The sequence below is a fragment of the Mastomys coucha genome, unplaced genomic scaffold, assembly GCF_008632895.1.
Source record: "Mastomys coucha isolate ucsf_1 unplaced genomic scaffold, UCSF_Mcou_1 pScaffold5, whole genome shotgun sequence".
Classification (NCBI taxonomy): Eukaryota; Metazoa; Chordata; class Mammalia; order Rodentia; family Muridae; genus Mastomys; species Mastomys coucha.
In genome coordinates, this window is record NW_022196911.1 from 116,381,884 (window position 1) to 116,403,083 (window position 21,200).

Sequence of the window (21,200 nt, forward strand, 5' to 3'; positions counted from 1 at the left end):
TTTTCAAGGAACGTGCAGTGATGAAGAACACAGATGCCCAGGGCACACCACACACTCGTCACCTGAGCAGAGTTAAGGGTCTCAGCTCCCCCACTTAATTCCCTAGTTCACTCAGGTGCCTGTGTATCCTACATGTGGGTGTTGGATACAGATGCCATTTGGCTGACCCAAGTGTACACTAGGACTCTGTAGCAGTAAATCTGCCATGAAACTCAAAAGAGACAGTGTGATTCTAATCAGGCCTCAGCCTCCCCAGGCTCCCTCACTCCCTCCCTCCCTCGCTCACTCTCACCCAGCCTCAAAAGAGAGGAGGGAGGAAGAGGGCAGCTGGACAGTCTGGGGAGAGGCATCCATGGAATATATCTGCTGTCTTAGTTAGGGTTTACTGCTGTGAACAGATACCATGACCAAGACAACTCTTATAAAAATGACATTTAGTTGGAGCTGGCTTACAGGTTCAGAGGTTCAGTCCATTATCATAAAGGCAGGAACATGGCAGTGTGCAGCCAGGCATGGTGCAGGCAGAGCTTTGAGCTCTGCATCTTCTCCTGAAGGCTGCTAGTGGAAGACTGACTTCCAGGTAGGTAAGGTGAGGAGAGGGTCTTAAGCCCACGCCCACAGGGACACGCCTACTTCAACAGCACCACACCTTCTAATACTCTCTGGGGCAAGCATATGCAAACCATCACACCTTTCCAACAGAACAAGTGCCCAGCCAGAAGGCACAGCAAGAGCAGGTCCTGTGACCAAGTCCTAGCCAGTAGCCCACAATGTCAAATTAACCCTGCCACAGAAAACAATCAGACCATTCAATTTTTTGTTAGTAGCCAAAAATCAGTGTTTCATGTATCATCACCTGATTGGCTTTATGGTAAGATCTAATACAGTATTCTTAAAAGCATGTTAGATTCAAACTAGCCATATTCATAGTCTACATGCAGTTCACAGTCTGCCGGTAAGACACAGGCTTCACGTGCCCCTCACCTCAAGCACAGTGACAAGAAGGCCTCACCAGTGGCTCTGGCCAGCTCTCTCCCTCCCGAGCCAGTATAGTCTGAACATTTATCTCAAAGTCCTCTACAATTTGACATCTTGTCTGACATCATGGCTCCATTCTCTATGCTGAGAAATACCAAATAAGTACATTTGAAGGGTTCTAGTTACAGAAGCCAGAGAGATGTGACTCCAGGAGGAGACATTCCTGTCTCTGACATGTGTTCTCTGGGGAGTGACAGTGCTCGTGTGAGTGGAGTGAGAAAGTAGACAGTAGACAATCCCATTCTGGGCTGGAATTACATGGTGAGGCCACATTGACCAGCGGCCAGCATAGAAGTTTGCTTCCAGCTCCCCGAGAGACTGTATAGAGCTGGGACAGGCTGATGCTTCACTGACAGTCAGCACACAGAGACGCACTGATCAGGGCTTAGTAGCCGCCTGGATTTCATGGGGCAAGGCAACTTCAGGGCTCAGAGGGGTAAGCCTGACCTCAATAGAGAGCTATCGCAGTAGTCTCTACTTGGTCCATTGCCCACAACCCAGTTCTCCCAGAGGTCTCCTGTCCATCAAGACCCTTGAGAAACTAAGTTACCAAGTAACCCCAACCTTCAGAGAAGCTAGTTGGTTAGTCATCCTCTTGCCCAGTCCTTAGTGTAAGTGCTGTACTAACAGTGAAATATAATCCCCTGGCCTACTGCCTCCTTTGCCTAGTGCGGCTTGCTGGCCAGGCTGCCTTGGATCATCCTTCGCTTTGGAGTGTTACTTGACAGAACTTACCTGCATGTCACAGGCTCCATGTACAAGCCCCACTTCAGAAAAGCTCTCCTCTTCCTTTGGTTGTCAGGGTCATTACTGATCTACCTCATATATTTCTGGTCTGAGGGGGGTATTGTGGCAGGCATAGGGAGCGACCATTACCTCCTTTCTGCCTCCTCCTTGGGCCCTGGGCATCTGGTATTTCCCAGAGACTAGCCTTTGTACTGCTACTTGTTGTTGCTAAGAAACACTGCTACTTGAGGCATCTGTATGTGAGTCTTGTTCAAGAATCTTCCTGTATGCTAAGCTGGGCTGCCCCCATTCTCACATGGTTCTCACCAAGTACTCTCCCTGGAATCTGAACTGTAGATGAGTCTAGTGGTCTCGGCATGAGAGAACCTTCTGGGAGACTAGAAAACCTTATAATTGCATGACACCATTGTGGTGGGGTTGTATGAGAGGGTCATCACCCCAAGCTAGAGATTGACATGTAAGGTCTAGAGGCACACGCACCTTCCCCAAGGACAGGTTTTCCTTGTGCTTAGCCTAAATTGAATGAGAAGCCAGGCCAGACAATCATGGTCCCAGAGAGAGCAGAAAGAAGGGCCATTTGGTCTTGTCAGAGATCTTTGTTTCCATTATGAGTCACTCACAACATATTTATGTCCACAGAAGAGAAAGACACTGTCCTTGGCATCAGCACTTTTACTCTGGATCTAGAATGTGCCCTCTGAGCCACCTTTGAGAGACCACTTGGTCAGTGGGAACATTCTGCCAGATGCTCTACCTTCCTCTGGAATGAGTTGTGTGTCCAAGCTCCCAGAACCCTTCACACAGCTTTACACACCGGCCTTTCTCCTGTGGTTTTGTGTCATAGCACAGGCTAGATGGTTCCCAAGCCTTCTTATCCTGTAGACCCACCATCTCCATACCTCTCCCCAGCTGCCAGGGCCACATCTCAGGACATGGGACGCCCTGTGGGACAGGCTCAGCACTGCTTCGGCCCCTTTGACATCTGGACATATAGTCCCGTACTCACTAGCCTGACCTAACAGAAATGCTGACCCTTGAAGAAGGGAGGGAGAAAGAGATGGGGAGGCACAATCACCTCTACAACTCCGTAGCTACACCTGAGGGCCAAACTGCTGCAGAGTTGAGCCTCTTGCCAGGCCTTGGCTGGGCCTCACCTCTGAAGGATGACTGATGGATTCCTTGTTCTGCCATCTGCCACCCCAAGTGATGAAACTCTTCCCATAGTGCTCAGGGCCTCTGCTCCCTTGAAAATAGATGGCTGCACACACATCCCCGGGGATCTCACAGGGAAGGTAGGCAGAAAAGAGCCTTTGGAATAAATAATTTAAAATCTGGTTATTATATCCTTGGGTGGTGATGGAGAGGCTGCATTTCTAGTGGGGGAGGGGACAAAGCCTAACAAGAACGGAGACTGAAGCACAACAGTTTGCCTGTGCACTCTGCCTGGGGGGTGGGGAGGCGATGATGAAATACTCAGAGCCCAGTTCCTGTTTAATTTTTGATACAAAGCCATCAGGGAGTCGTTCTCCTTCACTATCAATTTCAGGGGTCCTGAAACCCTGCATTTCTCTATGGTAATAACCTGTGCTTTTTGCGCTGATTGATCAATGCAGATGGAGCCCACAATAGCTCGGAAGGCTTTCCTCCAGCCCACTGCCTGGGTGATTGCCATCCTAAACCAGTTTCCTGAAAACCCAGGCTCTTCTGGTGATGACTCAACAGCAGCTTAGACAGTACCCCACTCCTTGCTGTATAGGGAGGGAGTCCTCATCCTGTATCCTACAGCCTGCCCCCATCACCTCCATCCAGCCACTCTCCTTACTCTTCCAACCTGTGCTCCTCCCTGTGACACACAGAGAGACCTGATGTACCCTGGTGCCATAGAGAGAGACAACTGGTATACCTGGATGCCACAGAGAACTGGCATATAGCACAGCTGTTAGCACTGGGTTTTATAAACTGCTTTTCCACTTGTCCATAGCTAAGAATCCCAACTTAAGACTGCAAGATTGGTTGGATTTTAGCTGAGAAAATGTAGCTTTAATCAACTGCTGTTTGGGCTTGTCAGAGGACAGTTGTTCTGCTGCAGATGAGATGATTCTATAATTTTACAGTTTGATGGGATCTGGGTCTGGCCCAGAGAGGGTGCCCAGGTTGCCCAGCATGCTCTGCCTTGTGGAAGTGCTTCTTTCCATTCCACCTCCCCCCAGGGAGCTGGCCCAGGACTGAGGGACCTCTGATCCAGGAACTGTCTTAGAGCTTGTCTGTCAGTGGCCTTGGACGTTCGCGATCAGGTTTTCTTCTTTTTGGTTTCTTGAACAGGCTGCTGCTTCTCTGTATCCCTCACAGCTGCTCTGTACCATCCCTTTGGCCTAAGCCACAGCCCCTTTGTGGGCTTGCTCATTTTATCAGTGTCTACCAAGACTTTCACACTAGTGAAAACCATGAAGCCGACTTTCTGATGAAGGAAATGTGTGGTGGGACCTAGGTGGGCCCACGGCCCAGCAGAGGCCATTATGCCAAACAGGGCCAAATGTGTATGGGTTAGAATGTGTTTGCCTCAAGATTGCAGTGGCATGGCAGCATGTCAGCTGAGCCACAAGCACATGGATGTGTGCACTTTTCCTCTCTGCTTAGGTCCAAAAATGCTCATGCTGGGTTCCAGCTGGCTGAGTCAGCCAGCTGCCGGATACACTTCCCATCTCCAATTCCCCTAATTTCTACCCTTCTAACTCCTGAAATTTAAACTTTTTATTTGATTAAATTCGAGGCATCTTTATAGAGTTTAATTGCAATAATTGACTTTGCTTCTGTCCCAACGAAAAGTAGGTGTCTCCCCTGATGCTGCCGACTGGGCATTTATTGACCACCTGGGAGCTATTTATTGCCCAAAGTTGGAGCCACTTTTGATTATTTCCTGGTTGCATCTTAATCCTGTCAGCAGGGAAGGGCTACATGCTTGTGTAGTCTGTGGACAGTGGGTCAGGGATGGGGGCATGGGATGCCAAAGGAGTAACTTTTCTCATCTTAAATCTATCCTGAAATTTAAATATTTGCATTCTTGTCTTTGCCCTTCATTGAGACATAAAGAAAATGTACCTGTTACCTTCCAACACAAAGTCTTATTAGTCTAAATAGAAAGAACAAGAATCTCTGCATTTCCCAGGAAATTGCCAGAGAGAGGAGATTGCTATTCCAAAACCAAAATCTGCCTAAGATGAGAGAAATCGGCACCCATATAGCTGTGCCCATGTGCACAAGGCTTTGGCTTGGAATGCATGTCAAGTGCTGGGCCTTTCTGACTGTCCCTCACCCTGTCTGCAGCTCACCTGAGGCCTGTTCCTTATCTCAGGCCCCTTGGGGACCCCACAGGGAGTTTATCCCCACTTTTTACTTCATGGGTAGTGTGGCTGGTTCCTGGAGAAGGCCCATGTAGAGCTGTAGCCCCAGACCTGCTGAGTGGCCATCCTAAAGACCAGCATTTGGGGACCCCAGCAGACCTGCTGAGTGGCCACTCTAAAGACCAGCATTTGGGGACCCCAGCCGTCTGGCACAGTTGCAGGGAGCAGCAGGCTTTGTTCCCTTCTGCTGCTGGAGTAAAACAGGACCCTTGGAGCCCTGATGACTTTTGCAAAGGCAGGTGGGGTGGAGTGGGGTCTGTTAGTATGACTCTTGTAGCCACAGAGCCGCCAGGGGAGTACAGGAGAGGGAGGGTCTAGGATTGAGAGGGTCTGCCTAATAATGACTGTGGAGATGCTTGGGACTCCAGAAACTGGCTGGAAAGTATCAGGTGTATTTCAGACATGGCTACTTGTCCAGTGATGGACCCGCGGTCACCAAAGAAGATAAAAGTCTGTTTTAAATGGCACTCGAGGGCATCATTGAGGGAGAATGAAGAGAACCATGCTCTGATGCACACTCACACAGGGAAGATGCACAAGAGTAGTATGGTAGCCCTGGATGCTAGAAGTGAAGGACCAGGGGAAGCTTCTTTCGGCCTGAGAGAACAGTTAGAGGAGATAGCATCTTCTGTGCCACACACGACAAGGCCTTAGGACAGGGAAGCCATATTCCAGATTTGCTTATGTATCCACTCTGGGCTGCTCGCACAATGGATGCAGTGGTGCTTGGAAGTGTGGCCATCCACACCCAGGAATGATTAAGTAAGGGACTCCTGGGACTCCACTGTGGCTGTCTTTTAATGTGATTGCCATGAGTTGAAGAAACCCTCGGCTGACCCCTGGTCTGGCTAGGCTGCCCTGAAGTCCCACCCCAGATCAGGCCATCCTGAGATCCTTGGACTCACGCACTCCCTGCTGTGATCATAAGATGGACAGGATCTGCGTTATCACCTTAGTGAGGACATGCTTGACTCCCTTTGTGCACCCTACTCAGGCCTCCAGGCATTGTTCTCTCCATTTTGCATGTGGCCAACTGTTGCAGATAGATGGAAAACCCCAAACTGTGAGCCAAATAAATCCCTCTCCCCCCAAAATATGTTCATAGGATTACAAAAAGGCTGCAGAGGCTCAGTAAAGAGGGAAGAGCAGTAGGTTAGGGCTATGCAAGCCACAGGCCTATGCAGCCTGCACGGCAGGTAGGCCATCTGTGCATCATCTCTGCATCATCAGATGCCTCCAGGGAACCAGGCTGTGCACAGAGGGCCTGGTGGACCTGGTCCTCATGCCCAGTCAATCTGCAATGGGGGCTGTGGCACAGTGCCTACTACAGGATCTTCTGCGAGCACCATGACAGAGACAGGTGTATAGTGACCAAGTAACTCGGGGACAGCAATGGCACTATGCCAGTGAGTTCCACCCTCATGGAAATTGTGCTGCTGGTCTTTCCTCTAAATCTGAAAATGATTAAAAGTTAAAAACTATAAGAAATCAATAAAATTATACTCAATACATACCCAGGCCAAGATCAAAACCCTGCTTTTAAACTCGGTAGCTGGTGTAGCCCTGCTCACCCCAGTCCTTCAGAAGAAGTCTGGGAGGAGGGGCATCTGGCAAAGAGCCTTATGTAAGTGCAGCCAGTCTGCTCCCAGACACTGAGTCCCCGTGTCCCCCATTATATAAGAGGAAGTGTTTATGGAGATGCATAAATCATCCCTGAGCTTCAGAGCTACCGAGAAACAGTCTGAGGACTGACTTGATGGAGAGCAGGGAGTGGGCGTCCACCTGGTGGGTCACAGACAGGGCACACAGCACAGATGTGTTGTCAGTGTGCTGAGTAGCACCTGGTGCCATGAGAGACTGCCTGCCTGTCCTCTTTTAGCTCAGTGCCACCAACACAGCTTTAGCCTCTTGGGCCCAGGCCAGGTCCCAGCCACGCAGGCCAGAGGATGCTCAGGCCTAACCATGCTAGCAGCACAGGCTGTGGAGCATGTTAACACCACCTGGCCTTCTAGAACAGCAGGTCCACAGCCAGGGCACCACCCCAGCCATGCTGACGGGGATGTTTCCAACAAAGTGCCTTGTCCTGCTCAGGCTATTCCATCAGCCACCACAGGAACCCCAGATACTTGGAGTGAGCAGGTTGTATGTTAGGGAGGGTCACAATAGAGTCAGGAGCTACTGTAGAGGAACAAGAATTCTGTCATCCTTTTTGTTCTGAAGAGAAGTGTGTCACACCAGGCAGGTGGAGTGAGCCACAGCACCTACCACGTCTACTTCTCTCTAGACTTCCTGGATGATTCTGCCAGCTGGTTAGCTCTAAAGACCCCTAACATAGCCCTTCCAGCTGAAGGATATTGGTCCCCACTGGCCCTGAGGCTCATCTGTGAGGGCCTCTTGCCAAGGCTGCTTAACTAATAACATGGGTGCCCTCTGTTCTCTCCCCAGGCAGGCCTGGGACCTTGCTGTGGACATTTGCCTCTCTCAGCTGCCAACCATCATCGAAGAGGGCACTGCCTTCAGGGTGAGTCCCCACTTCAGGGAGACCCCTCCCCAGGGACCCTGTTCCTTCACTGTAGACACCTGATCTTCATGTAGCACCCAGAATTCTGGTGTCAGGGATTTAGTTCACCTACCTGGAATAAAAGATTCAACGGACAAGAGTTTTCAAGGTGGGGTCAGCCTGGGACTCATTAGGTTCTGAGGTGGTTAGCCTTTAAGAGCTGTCTGCCCTGATACGCTGCTCTCATAAGCCAGTCCCTCTCCTCCCTGATTTACCTCAGCCTCAGATCATGCAGGAGGAAGCTGAGCAGCTTCACAGACTATACCTGATTCCACTTGTGACATGTTCAAGTGGGTGCCCTGCCCAGAGCCTTCCTGGCAGCTCTGAGAACTCCCTTGGTTTTTCTTCCTTTGGGGAGTTTTTACACCACGTCTGGCTAAGTCCCTGCCCCCAGCCATAGCTCACAGCATCATTCATAAAGCCGAGATGACATAAAGCCTAGTGTGGGACTGGGGCTGGGCTGTCACCAGCACGAGGTCCATTCACACTCCTCAAGAGGCCACTGGACTTCAAGGCCAAGAAACCCAGGCAGTGTGCTGTGCATCAGTGAGACAGACTCTGAGCTTTGCTTTCCTCATTTGTTGTTTGAGACAGGCTTTTTCTTCATCATCCTGGCTGACCTGGTTCTCACACTGCAGATCAGGCTGCCCATGAACTCACAGAGACCTGCCTGCCTCTGCCTCCCGAGTGCTGGATTACAAGGCATGCACCAACACGCACACAGCCTGGCTTCCTTGTTTAAAGGGGATCTGGGGAAACCCAGCTTAAGGGACTATGTGATGGCTGACTGAGTTAGTGTTTCTAAAGTGCTTAGCACAGAAGTTACACATGTGATAAGGCAGAAGTTAGTGACACATATGACAGGCCCTCATTCATTCTTGTACAAGTCACTGCCCAGACAATGCTGGCCACTGACAAGTGAACCAGGAGAGAAAACCTGCAGCCTGGGGGAATTCTGTTCCCCTTCTGTGTATGTGGCCATCGTCTGTCAGCATCCTGCTGCAGAATCAAGCCTGGGCCTGGGTGCACACTGGCACACTGCACGCTTGGTGTGTGTAGGCAATGCCAGCTCCCCAGGTGTGCCCAGAGGTTAAAATGATGGAGCAATAGGCTTTTAAAGATTTCTTGGTCCCTTTTGTCAGTATTATTCTACTCTTTGTTGCTTGTTTGGGTGGAGGGAGGTAACGTTTTACTACACAAACGCTGAAGCCTAGAACAAAGTTGGAAGGACTGTAGAACAGCAGCCATGCTCCACCATTGAGTTCTGCTGTTACTTTTCATGTGGGGCATAGGGCTGCAGCCTCTGTGTGTGTGTGTGTGTGTGTGTGTGTGTGTGTGTGTGTGTGTGTGTGTCTGTGTGTGTGTGTCTGTGTGTCTGTGTGTGTGTCTGTGTGTGTCTGTCCGTGTGTGTCTGTCTGTGTCTGTGTGTGTGTGTCTGTGTGTGTCTGTCTGTGTGTGTCTGTCTGTGTCTGTGTGTGTGTGTCTGTGTGTCTGTGTGTGTCTATGTGTCTCTGTGTGTGCATGTGTGTGTCTATATGTGTGCATGTGTATGTGCATGTATGTGTGTCTATGTTTGTATGTATGTGTCTGTGTGTGTATATGTATGTCTGTGTGTATGTCTGTATCTGTGTGTGTGTATATGTGTGTCTTTCTCTTTCCCTCTCACTGTGTTTGCGTGTGTGTGTATGTGTACATCTGGCTGGCTCTGTGTGTTTATGTATGTATATATCTGTCTCTTTCTCCCTCTCTCTCACTCACTGTGTGTGTGTGCCTATCTGTCTGTTTCTGTGTCTCTCTTTCTGTGTATCTTTGTGTCCATATGTGTATATATGTCTATATCTGTCTTGTCTCTGTATATGTGTGTGTGTCTGTATGTCTCTGGGTGTGTATGTCTACATCTGGCTGGCTCACTCTGTGTGTTTATATGTGTGTGTGTTTGTTTCTCTCTCTCTCTCACTCACTGTTTGTGTGTGTCCTTTGTCTCTGTCTGTATATCTGTGTGTGACATGGTTTTTTGGTTTTGTTTGTTTTGATGGTGGTGGTGGGTTTGTTTGTTTGGAGTTTTTTGGTTGGTTTGTTTGTTTTGTTTTGTTCTGTTTTGTTTTTGTCTTGTCTTTTCATGGTGCATGTAGCATCCACTACTCAACTTGCAAACAAAAAGTCCGTGTGCCCACCTTCCCTAAACTGTTTGATGCAGGAACAGTCTCCTTCAGAGTCACAGACCTCCATAGAGAATGATGCCTGGCTCACGGCAGACCATGGCAGGTGCCGTGCAAACCAGAATGGCCCTAGGGGCTTGTGCTCTCATAGGAGGGACAGGGCCTCTTGGTGCAGATGGATGTCTGGAAAAATCTCATTAAGACTTTAATCTTGTGGGGCTAGAGAGGTGGCTTAGCTGTTAAGAACACTGACTGCTCCTCAGAGGTCCTGAGTTCAACTCCCAGCAACCACATGGTGGCTCACAACAATCCTTAATGGATCTGACACCCTCTTCTGGTGTGCAGGCTTACATGCAGATAGAGCACACATATATATAAAATTATTACATAAAGTAGTATATATAGTAAAATTTTAAAAAGAAAAGAAGCGTTTCATCTTGCTGGGTGATGGTAGCATACCTTTAATCCCAGGCAGATCTCTTGAGTTCAAGACCAGCCTGTTTACACAGAGAAACCCTGTCTCTAAACACCCCCTCCACTCCACTCAAAAAAGACTTGAGTGTTTTTGTCTTCAGATCCTGGCTTCCCTCTGCTTAAATGAGAACTCTGCTCCTAGGGTGGCGAGCTGGGTTCTGTTCCTTTCGGTCTGAACACTTGTGTTCCGTGCCAGGTGTCTTTGAAGGCTCTCACTGGTTTATCTCTGACCTCATGAAATCAGTATGCCACATTATGGGAACATTGAGGTATAGGGGCAACTGATCCATACCATGCTGTAGCTTTTTTTATTTTATCTCTCCCCTTGTTTTGAATGTATAGAATACATGTAGAAAGTCATGTGTCTCACAAATGTATGGCTTGGTGAATCTTCACCACTTTGACACACTCTCGCCCAGCCCATGATCAAGCAGCTTCTCCCCTTTGCAGCCTGCCTGCTGCATGCAGAAAGAGCCCTGGAGAGAACTACAGGGCGTGTGCTCTTTGTGTCTGACTGCTTCCACCCAACAGTACGCTTTTGATATGAACTGTACGACCTTTCCACAGAAGAGAGAGTAATGGTGTCTGCAGACTCAGAATGTTTTCCTGGGCCATGGCCAGTGTAGGTTTTGAGTGTCCACTTGAGATTCTCACAGTTAGTGCTGTCTGGCCCAGGGACTGTGCAGCTTGAGGCAAAGGGGAAGTCGGTCATCTAGATCAGTCTCAAATGCTGCTGGTGTGAGATTCTATTCATTCTTACTGTATTATTAAGTATTATACTAAGATATTTACCTTCACTTCTGGAATCTGGGAAGTCCTCTCTCTCCTACACTGTCCTCTGACCTCATTGACGACGTTGATTCCTGGGTGTGGCTGATTCCTGTATGTGCTTGGGGAGCGAAGTGCTGTTTGCTGAGGTGCTGGGGGACAGCGCCAACTTGCACATGTGTAGATTTAGTAGATGCTACTAGATAGCTGTCCACAGTGTCCTTGGTTTGCAGCCCTTGTGCTGTGCAGAATCTGGTTCCATACAAAGAGTGACATGTGTCCCCATAGCTGGCAGAGTGCGGTTTCATGTCTTCTGGAGGTCTATTATACATCTTTCTACTGAGCTGGTGTGGGTCTGTTGATGTTCTGTGTCTCACTATGAATATCTCTTACTCTGCAGACTACATTTTCATGTTTTACCTTTTCTTCTTGTTGATCAAATTCCTACTTAGTAGAATTTTTCTAATGATTAGGGCCTTTACTGCCTTGTCCAAAGCCATCTTGACTCATGTGAGGTGAACATGCCCAAATGCCGTTGTCTTCCCTTCCAGAGTTTTGTGTTGCTCTGCTCTCAGAGCTCTGCCAGGTAGCCATGATCCCTGCATGGGAGGTGTGGGCTGGAACAGCGGGTGTTTGCTCTGTCGTCATACGGACCTGGTGACCGTGTGAGCAGCTTCCAGCTTCTCTGGTCAGTTCTGTCCAGCATTTGTCCAGGCACTAGGTTCACAGTTTTGATTCTGAGCATTTGCAAATGTTGCTGACGCTGCTAATCTGTCCTCCACCTGTGTTCTTTTCCAAGATTGCCCCTGTTAACCTCTGACCTTTTGTGCTTCCATGTGGTGTGCTATGCTCACTTGTTCATTTCTTCAGAGAACCTGCTGGGCGTGGGCTGAGCTAGGGGAGAATTGTGCACTGAGTTGAGGAATGCTGGCCTGTGTTTAATACTGAATCTTACCATTGTTGGAGACACGCAGCTAAATTCTGGTTTGGTTTGGTTTTATTTGTATGTGTATTGTTTGCAAGTAATTTTGCATGTCAAGTTGACTAAATAATGTACATACTAGTCTTCAGAATTAACAGAAGTGACAGGCTCTACCTAGGAAGGAATTAGAACTCCATTCAAATTGATGTTTTTTGAGGTAGGAGGAGGAGCCAGGAGGAACATCCCAGACTTCAGGAAGCCAGCTGAGATCCCTTCTGCAGACTCTGGTATCTTTACAAGGGGTGGCATAAACACCCTTGACCACTGTCTATTCACTGAGCGGACTCAAGTGGCAAGCCCCCCACCGCGGCTCGGGTCACCTGGCCCAGCAAAGGGAGAGCAGAGGGGGACAGAGGCCAGCACAGCACTGTAGCAGCAACGTAAATCTGGCTGGATTAGCCATTGCCATGGAGCAGGGCTCTGCCACTCCTGGCTGCTGACTGTCTCACTTTGACCCTTCGCTCATGGGACCCGATTTAGATCTGCAACAGCATGTCTGTGTGCAATCTGTCATAGAAGACTGGATGGGTGGTTACAGCTACATGCCATCCCTCAGTATTCCTGGTTGTTCCCTTCTGGTCTGCTGACAAGGTCACCTGAGAGGCTTGGCCCAGTCACCATCTCTGAGTGCTCACATGGCCGCCTGTGTAGTCTTTATACTGTGTGGTTGAACCAGTGTTTCCCCTTGGCTTTAGCCCCACAGCTAGCAAAGATGTGTTTCTCTTCTCTGGTTAGGATTAGGTGAAGGAGTTGGGAGAAAAGGTCTCACTGTGTAAACCAGGCTGGCATCTCCTGCCTTAGTCTCCTCAGTGCTGGGATTACAAGTACATGCCACCACATGTGACTAGATCAGGAATTACTATCTCTTTGCTTGGAATGGTCACTCCACAGTGGATACCATGAAAGCCCATGAACAGAAGCTGACTGGAGAGAGTGTGTGTGATTCTCATTTACAGGCAAGCAACGGGATGCTGTGGGTTGGAGGGAAGAAGGCACTTAATGAGACTTTAAAACAATTGGTGAACGATTCCTACTTGAAAATGAGAAAACCACTTAGGGAGCTGCACTCCAGCTTCATGGCTGCCCTGAGTATGATCTCCTTTGTGTGAGCTGATGGCACAGAGCCCCTATGCCTTTCTAAGTAGCAGGTAGACTTCATGACCCTCATGCCACTGGGCCTTTACTGTGGGACCCAGGCTCTAATTAGTTCTCAGAAAAGGTGAGCTACAGGTCGGAGGCCCAGCTACTTCCCTAACCCAGGCTCACAGGCTCACAGGCTCACTTCCAGTGGACACTGCCCTCCCCCCACTGTGCATGGACAGGCACTGCTGTGCTTGAACTGTTTGGCCCATGGAAGGCAGCTCTGTGGGGCAGTGGGGGGTGCGAGAATGGGAAACTTCCCAGGCTCCTAGCCTCTTGCTTCCTAGTGTCTCCCTTCCCACCAAGCCATCCCTCTCCTGTGGGTGGTAACCCTAGCATGGGAACAGAGGGCTGGCCACTCCCTCCCAGGCTCTCCAGTGCCCTCTGGGACTCTGACTTGATGAGCCTCCATGTGGACCAAAAGGCCCCAGCTCGACTCCATGGTTATGTGCTGGGGTGTTTGTGCTCACTGTGTACTTACTGCCTCTGCCCCCTTGTGTACACTGCCCTCACCTATGCAGCTATCCCTCGTGGGTCATTAGAAACTAAAGCACAGTGTGAGTACAGACATGACCACAGATCCTCATTCCTCTCCTCTATCCATTCCCACCACAGTTCCCTCACAGGTCTATGTCACGCTCCCCTCAGAAACAAGGCAGTAAAGTCCAGCATTCTCCCTCCAGCTCACAGCCATGCAACTTTGCCCTTCTGTGCTGCAGCATCAGCCTTCCCACCGTGCCCTCACTCCGTGGTCAGTCCTTCACCTAGCTCTGTCCCTCAGCTTTCACGATGCTGGCTTTTCACTCCATATACACCCCTTGTCTCCCTCCTTTGAGCAGCCACCTCCTTCTATACCATGTCTGCACTGGAACCTCTGCCTTCTCTCTTCTGTCCTGTCTCCTGTTTTTTGTTGTGTGTTCGATCCTGCTGTGCTTTGCTGTATCCAAGACAGTATTTAGGATCTCTATCTCTGAAGCAACCCACAGCTGGGTCATAATCTTAGTCTTGCTTGGTTCATCTCTTGTTCAGTACTGCTGAGCACATCACTGATCTGGCTTCCAAAGTCCCATATCCATGTGATCTTGCTCTATCTTCAAGACGATTCCCTCCACCGTTTTCTTGGAAGGTCCCACCTCTCTCCTTGACCTCTAAGAATACTGGGTCCCTTCCCTAGAACTAAACTTCCAGAGAGAGAGAGAGAGAGAGAGAGAGAGAGAGAGAGAGAGAGAGAGAGAGAGAGAGAGAGAGAGAGAGAGAGAGAGAGAGGAAGAAAGAAAGAAAGAAAGAAAGAAAGAAAGAAAGAAAGAAAGAGAGAAAGAAGGAAAGAAAGAAAGAAAGAAAGAAAGAAAAAAAACCCTAGGCTAAATTTGGTGCACACCTGCAATCTCAGCTCTCAGGAAGCTGAGGAAAGAAGATGGTGAACTGCAGGCTGGTGTGGGTAGACAGGGAAACTATCTCTCAAAATAATACTCGTAGTAATAGTGAAGAAATAGTGGTTCTATAGAGAGACATGGCTCGGGGCTTAAAATGGCCTCATGTTCCTGCAAGTCATATGTGCTCTCCTGCAGAGGACTGGAGCCCAGTCCCCAGGACTCACAGTGGGTGGCTCACAGCCACCTCTAACTGGAGCTCAGGGATCCAGCGACTCTCACAGCTACCTCTTGTCACACCCTTCCTCACAGTTGACAGGAACATCCAAGTGCTCAGGCCACAAATTCAGACTTCCTCTGTCTCCTGCCTAGGCTGTTGACAGAGCCTATGAGACCAGCGCCCTCCAGCACAGTCCACTGTGGTCACTGGCCTGCCCCCCTAACTCTCCAGAGCAGTCCACTGTGGTCACTGTCCTGCTCCCCTAACTGGCTCCACTGTGGTCACTGTCCTGTCCCCCTGACTGGCTCCACTGTGGTCACTGTTCTGCCCCTGACTGGCTCCACTGTGGTCACTGTCCTGCCCCTGACTGGCTCTTTTGCTTTCCCACAGCACAGCCCATTCTTTGCTGAGCAGCTGACAGCATTCCAGGTATGGCTTACAATGGGCGTGGAGAACAGGAGCCCCCCAGAGCAGCTGCCCATCGTCCTGCAGGTCAGTCACTTCCCACAGGCTGGACTGAGCCACGTGTTTCTCAGGAGGTGGGGCTGGGCTTCAAGGGAATGGTGCATCGATGTGTCACATCTGATCTGAAGTCAGTACATGCTCACTTACTCCCAGTGGCCTTCTCTTGGCAAAGCCACTGAATTCCCTTTTTCCTTTCCCAATTAAATATAGATTGGGGTAGATCACCACTCCCTCCTCCCACTTGCACGTTAGGAACTGGTGAGGCCCACTGCTAACAAACCTTGCTCTGCTGCAGTCTTGGCATCACCACCTCCTTCTGTTTGGAAGGACACAAGATGTGAATTTGTCCTGTGCGGAAAGGGTGAGGCGACCAAGCAGATCCTACTGGGGCTAGAACATTCACTCTCCTGACCAACACCAGAGCAGCACAGACTGACGAAGTGCTGTCAGCTCTCCTTGCTGTGTCCTCATAAGAAACAGAACCTTCTGTGTGTGTCAATAATACATGTGCGAACTGGTCTGCCTCTGGAGGACCCATTTACTGCCTGCTGACTAAAATGACATGGGAGAGGGATATGAATAGTGGGTTTGTCATTGCAGTTGGGTAGATAAGTCACAAAGATTTTGTCGTATTAAATGTGTGTTTGGGGGAGAAACTGATGAGCTAGGTTATGACTAAGAAAAGACCTTTTGCACTGAGCACAGGGTCCCCAAATAAGGAGCTAGAGAAAGAACCTAAGGAGCTGAAGGGTTTGCATCCCCTTAGGACAAACAACAATATGAACTAACTAATACCCTCAGAGCTCCCAAGGACTAAACAACCAACCAAAGAGTACACATGGTGGAACTCATGGCTCCAGCAGCATAAGTATAGCAGAGGATGGCCTATTTGGTCATCAATGGGAGGAGAGGCCCTTGTTCCTGTGAAGGTTCTATGCCCCAGTGTAGGGAATGCCAGGGCCAGGATGTGGGAGAGGGTGGGTTGGTGAGCAGGGGGATGGGAGAGGGAACAGGGGTTTGTTTGTTTGTTTTTCTGAGGGGAAACCGGGAGACGCAATATCATTTGAAATGTAAATAAAGAAAATTATCTAATTTAAAAAAAAAAAGAAAAGACCTTTTGCTCTGGGACCATTGACTAGATAAGACACCTAGGATTGGCAACTTACTGTAAAAGCCAGAAAATACTATTTATCAAGTTTCAGGGGCAGTTGAGCTCAGGCAGAAGCTGTGGAAATCATGAGGGGGTACCACTTAGAAGGTTAGGAAGCCATCCTACATCTCTGGAGGATTAGAGAGCAGGCTCCCCTCCCAATGGGCCTGCGGTGGGGCCATCACTCTCTACAGCACTTGTTGTTGTCCTTTATAAAATGGGCCATGGGTCTGATTTCCACCTGACTAAGGACATTGGCCTTGCTTCCTTCAAAAAAAGGTCTTGTGCTTGCTCATTAGGGCTGCTAACCACATTGTGGTGGACAGCCGTCCATTTTCACTATGCCAAATGCTCAGAACAACTGTAGCTCAAAAGTCTCTCTCCATAGAACACAGCGCCCTCCCCCGGCCCCCCACCTCACAGTCTCAGGACGTGATTCACCTATCCCAGATCTTGGGTTTCTCCCTGTCTAAAGCCCCAGTAATCCCAGCCGGGGTTGGGGGGAGGTGAGGGGGGAAAAGAGGCAGGAAAGAAGAACATATGTGTCTAGCATAGTTTTAAGAAAGTCCTGGAACTGCAAGAGGAGCTAGAAACTAATCAGATGTTTCCACAACAAAGCAAAAGTAACAAGAGCAGGACAAGGCCTGGGGAGGGAAGGTGCCTGCGTGATTCCAGGAAATGGCAGCAACACTGGGGGCGCCTCTGGGTGGACTGGGTCACCACACAGCTCTCTCTCCAACCTGCATGGTATTGCAGCAGCATAGCAGAATAGCACTGGTCGTCCCCACAGCAGAGCTCCAGGGCTGGGCATCTAGTTCTTTGGGACCTGGCAATAGTCCTTTTGTAAATAGATTTTATCGACTTTATTTTTCATGTTCCATTTACAACCCACACTCTCTCAGGGAAAGAGAAGACCTCTAGAGCCAGCCTGATACCAAACATGGTGCAAGAGTTATGAAAGAACACGAGCCATCTTCCATGTGGTCTTTCAGACAAACGTAAGGAGCAGGTCCTCTACCACACGCAAGGCTCTGTCTCCCAGGCCAGGGCCAGTCTGACTCAAGAGACGAGCCCTGATGAACATACCTGGGGTAGACAAAGAACAGGACAGGAGCTGGGGAGTGCAGGACTCTGGGAGGCCCACCTGACCTCACTCCATTTGTTACTTTCCTGGCTTTGTCCTGAAAACCTTTATTGTTGCCAAAGCCTGGAGCAGCTCTGGTAGAGAAGGAAAAAAGATCTTAATGCAGGCAGCAGTGATTTCTTTCAGGTCCCCTCACTCCCATAAACCATAATGAATTCCTTCCATCCAGTAAGAGGCCTTAGCTGAGGGCTTGCAGCTGCAGTGAGAGGCTCCATCAGGCTCTGTTGAGTGTAGCCCCATCGAACAGTAACATGGGCCTGGCCACTCTCAGCCATCGAACAGTAACATGGGCCTGGCCACTCCCAGCCAGCTTCAGGATACTTTCTGCCTTTAAAAAGTGACATCAGACTGCTATGTCCTCCAACTCGTGACTGCTAACATCAAGAAGCCATTTCAAAGGGTGGACCTTTCTGGCTTTGTATGGTTCTGCCTCGGACTCTTCCTCCGGGCAGCTGGGCAGAGGCACCCAGACAGAAGAAGAAAGTCAACATCAGACAAGAAAAGCCAGAGTGGAGTCACAGGGCAGAATTATTCTCTTAACATGGTTGTTGTGAATCACTTGCCTTTCACCAAGTGTTTGCTGTCGGTGCCTCTTATTTTAAACATAGTCTGGACCTGAAGCACAAGGCCGTTGTCAGCATTCAGGACAGTGTGGGGTACCACTACAGTTCTGCCCTGCATGCCATGATGGTGCTGCCCCTCAGAAGTTCCTGGGTCTCCTGCTGGAGGTGGGAGTCCTGGCCCACTAGAGCCTCGGTTTCTCTTCATGTCTCAGGCAAAGCCTGAGCACAGTTCATATATGATGAAGCAAGCATGGATTGCCTTAGCAGGCCCTACCTCGAGGTCACTCTAAAGTCCTGCTCTCCACAGAGGAGCAGGAGCCCAGAACCTGCTCACTTGCTGTCAGCTGTGAGTCCCTGCATCTGGGACAGCTTGGTTCTCGGCCTGGCGTTTTGCCTGCATGCATGTCTGTGCAACATGTTCACTGCCCACAGAGGCCAGAAGAAGATATCAAATCTTCTGGAAAGTAGCCACAGGTGCTATTGACCACCTCGAGCCCAGGTCCTCTGGGAAAGCAGCCACAGATGCTGTGGACCACCGAGAACTCAGGTCCTCTGGAAGAGCAGCCACAGATGCTGTGGACCACCGTGAGCCCAGGCTCTCTGGAAGAGCAGCCACAGATGCTGTGGACCACCGTGAGCCCAGGCCCTCTGGAAGAGCAGCCACAGATGCTGTGGACCACCGTGAGCCCAGGCCCTCTGGAAGAGCAGCCAGTACTCTTTAACTGTCAAGGCAAATCTTCAGACCCACTTCTTAATTTTTTTGAAGTACAAATACACACCAAAAAAATCCAATCTATATTCTTAAAGTAATTTTAATTCATGTTGGACCTCAGTTTTTTAAAAAGTTTAAATCAATAGAAAAAACGGAAAATGTGCTATTTTGGGGGAAGAAATAAGCAGTATTTTATATTGTTCCTGTAGGACTTCATTGTTTTTGTATTGAATGTTGATAGTGGACAGTGTTTTCCCAGGAGAATCTGCGTCTGTTCGTAAGGATTGTGTTGACCTTGTACTGAGCATTAATAAACCAGAGATGCCGGGTACTTTGCCCAGTCATATCTATCAAGTGTTGTGTGTGATGTTCCTTGTTAAAAGGGTGGGGTGGTCTAGCCAACAGCTAGTTCTTAATTATAGATGTTACACCCTGTATCCTATTTATCATCAGGAGAAGCCAACTGTGAAAAGATATGCAGATTAGGACATTTGTCACAGAGTTGTCTGTGATGTCTAGCATTAGGGGAACCACTTAAACAAACCATGGACATTTCTATAGGGGACACTCTGCTTCCATTGGGAGAGAGAAATATTGCCCCAAGTGTCTAGGGAGGGGAACAGTCCTCACCCCTGTATAATCTCATTGAAAAAGAAGTGGGGATGCACCATGCTGCACAGAGCAGAGCCACAGTGAGGGCCTGCTCATACTGGTTCTTGGTGCAGGTGGCGGCATATTTCACTTGGATAATGAAGTATTTTTTTCAGCCTGTCTAAAACATGAATTGACAGGCAGAAGAAGCCCAGCTTAAAAAAAAAAGGCCACTGAGTTGTATTGTCAGACCCCTCCAAGGCCACCCGCTCATACTGGAGCTTTCTTAGAGGAGTGGCAATCAGGTGTCATGCTGCTGTGGCTCAGTATCTTTCTCTGTTTTCCAGGTTCTGCTAAGCCAAGTGCACCGGCTGAGAGCATTGGACTTGCTGGGACGCTTTCTGGACTTGGGCCCTTGGGCAGTGAGCTTGGTGCGTGTCTTCTGCCTCACCTGAGGGGAGGGAAGCGGGGATTGGACTCAGTGAGGCAGTCTGAACTCCAAAGCAGAAGCAGCCAGGGGCGTCCTCGCTCCCTGCTGCTCTGGGGCTTTTGTCACTGTTAGATCCCCTCTAGGTTAGACTCCTCAAAGTTCAGGAACCATGGACAGCTGACTGTGCCTTCCATGGCCTTTTTCTCCCAGAAGTCTGCACCCTCACACTGTCCACACTGATTTAGGCACAGTTCTAAACTGTTCTTTTGGGTCCTCTTTCTACAGAACAGAAATAGAACCAAGCAGTGATCCATGCCATCAGGAAATCAGAAAGAGGCTCAGAGAGCCTGCAGACTAAGGATGTTTAGAGCTCTCCACCACCTTCACTGTGCAGAGCTTTTTGGCTTTGTCTACAAGTAAAGGTTTAAAATGGGGGCTAAAAAGATGACTCACACCAACCAAATGCATACATGGCCCCATGGCCCCTGCTCTATGTGTAGCAGAGGACTTCCTTGTCTGACCTCAGTGGGAAAGGATGGACTTAATCCTATAGAGACTTGATGCCTCAGGGAAGGGGATGCTATGGGGAGAGATGGCAGTAGGTGGGGGAGCACCCTCTCAAAAGCAAAGAGGAGGGGGGAGAGGGAAGAACTCCTGGATCGGGGACCAGGAAGGGAGGCAACATTTGGAATGTAAATAAATAAAATAATAAATTTGAAAAAGGGAGAGGGGAGAAAGTTGGCTCAGTGGGTAAGATGCTTGTGCACAAGTATAAGAGCCTGAGTTCAGACCCATAACACTCATGTAAAAGCTGGTACAGTGGCCAGCATCTGTAACTCCAGCACTGGAGGAGGCAGAGGCAACTAGATGAATCCCTAAAAATCATTGACAGCCAGTCTAGCCTCATCAGCAAGCTCTAGGGTTAGTTCAAGACAGTCAGAAAACAAGGAGAGGAGGTTGGCTTCCTGTGCGCGCTTAAGCATTCTAGCATACAGGTGTGTACACACGCACACACGCACCTAGTTACAGAAAATTAAATAATGAAGTTTAAAACAATACTGTTGAAACAATTAGAAATCTATTTCACGTTATAAACAATGGCTGTCCACTGTGTGTGGTACACAGTGAAATGACCTGCATAGGGTCTGTGCATAGTGCTGCGAGCTGAGCAGGCTAGCACTCACCATGTTCTTAATAATTAGATATTGTCAACAGAGAGTGATCATTTGCTGGCTAGCATTGAAGGAGAGGGGAGAAAAGCCTAAAAATAAGAAGAGTAACATTGA

General features: G+C 49.2%; 1 protein-coding gene across 1 annotated transcript in view; it reads left to right on the forward strand.

Annotated features, from left to right (window-relative positions):
- The window catches only part of Rptor (regulatory associated protein of MTOR complex 1), a 301,156-nt gene that overhangs the window by 196,780 nt on the left and 83,176 nt on the right, over positions 1 to 21,200 (forward strand). The window contains exons 10-12 of the mRNA XM_031352079.1: positions 7,632 to 7,707; positions 15,250 to 15,351; positions 19,832 to 19,915. Of these exons, the coding sequence (XP_031207939.1) occupies positions 7,632 to 7,707; positions 15,250 to 15,351; positions 19,832 to 19,915 (262 nt within the window). The remainder of the gene's footprint in view (positions 1 to 7,631; positions 7,708 to 15,249; positions 15,352 to 19,831; positions 19,916 to 21,200) is intronic.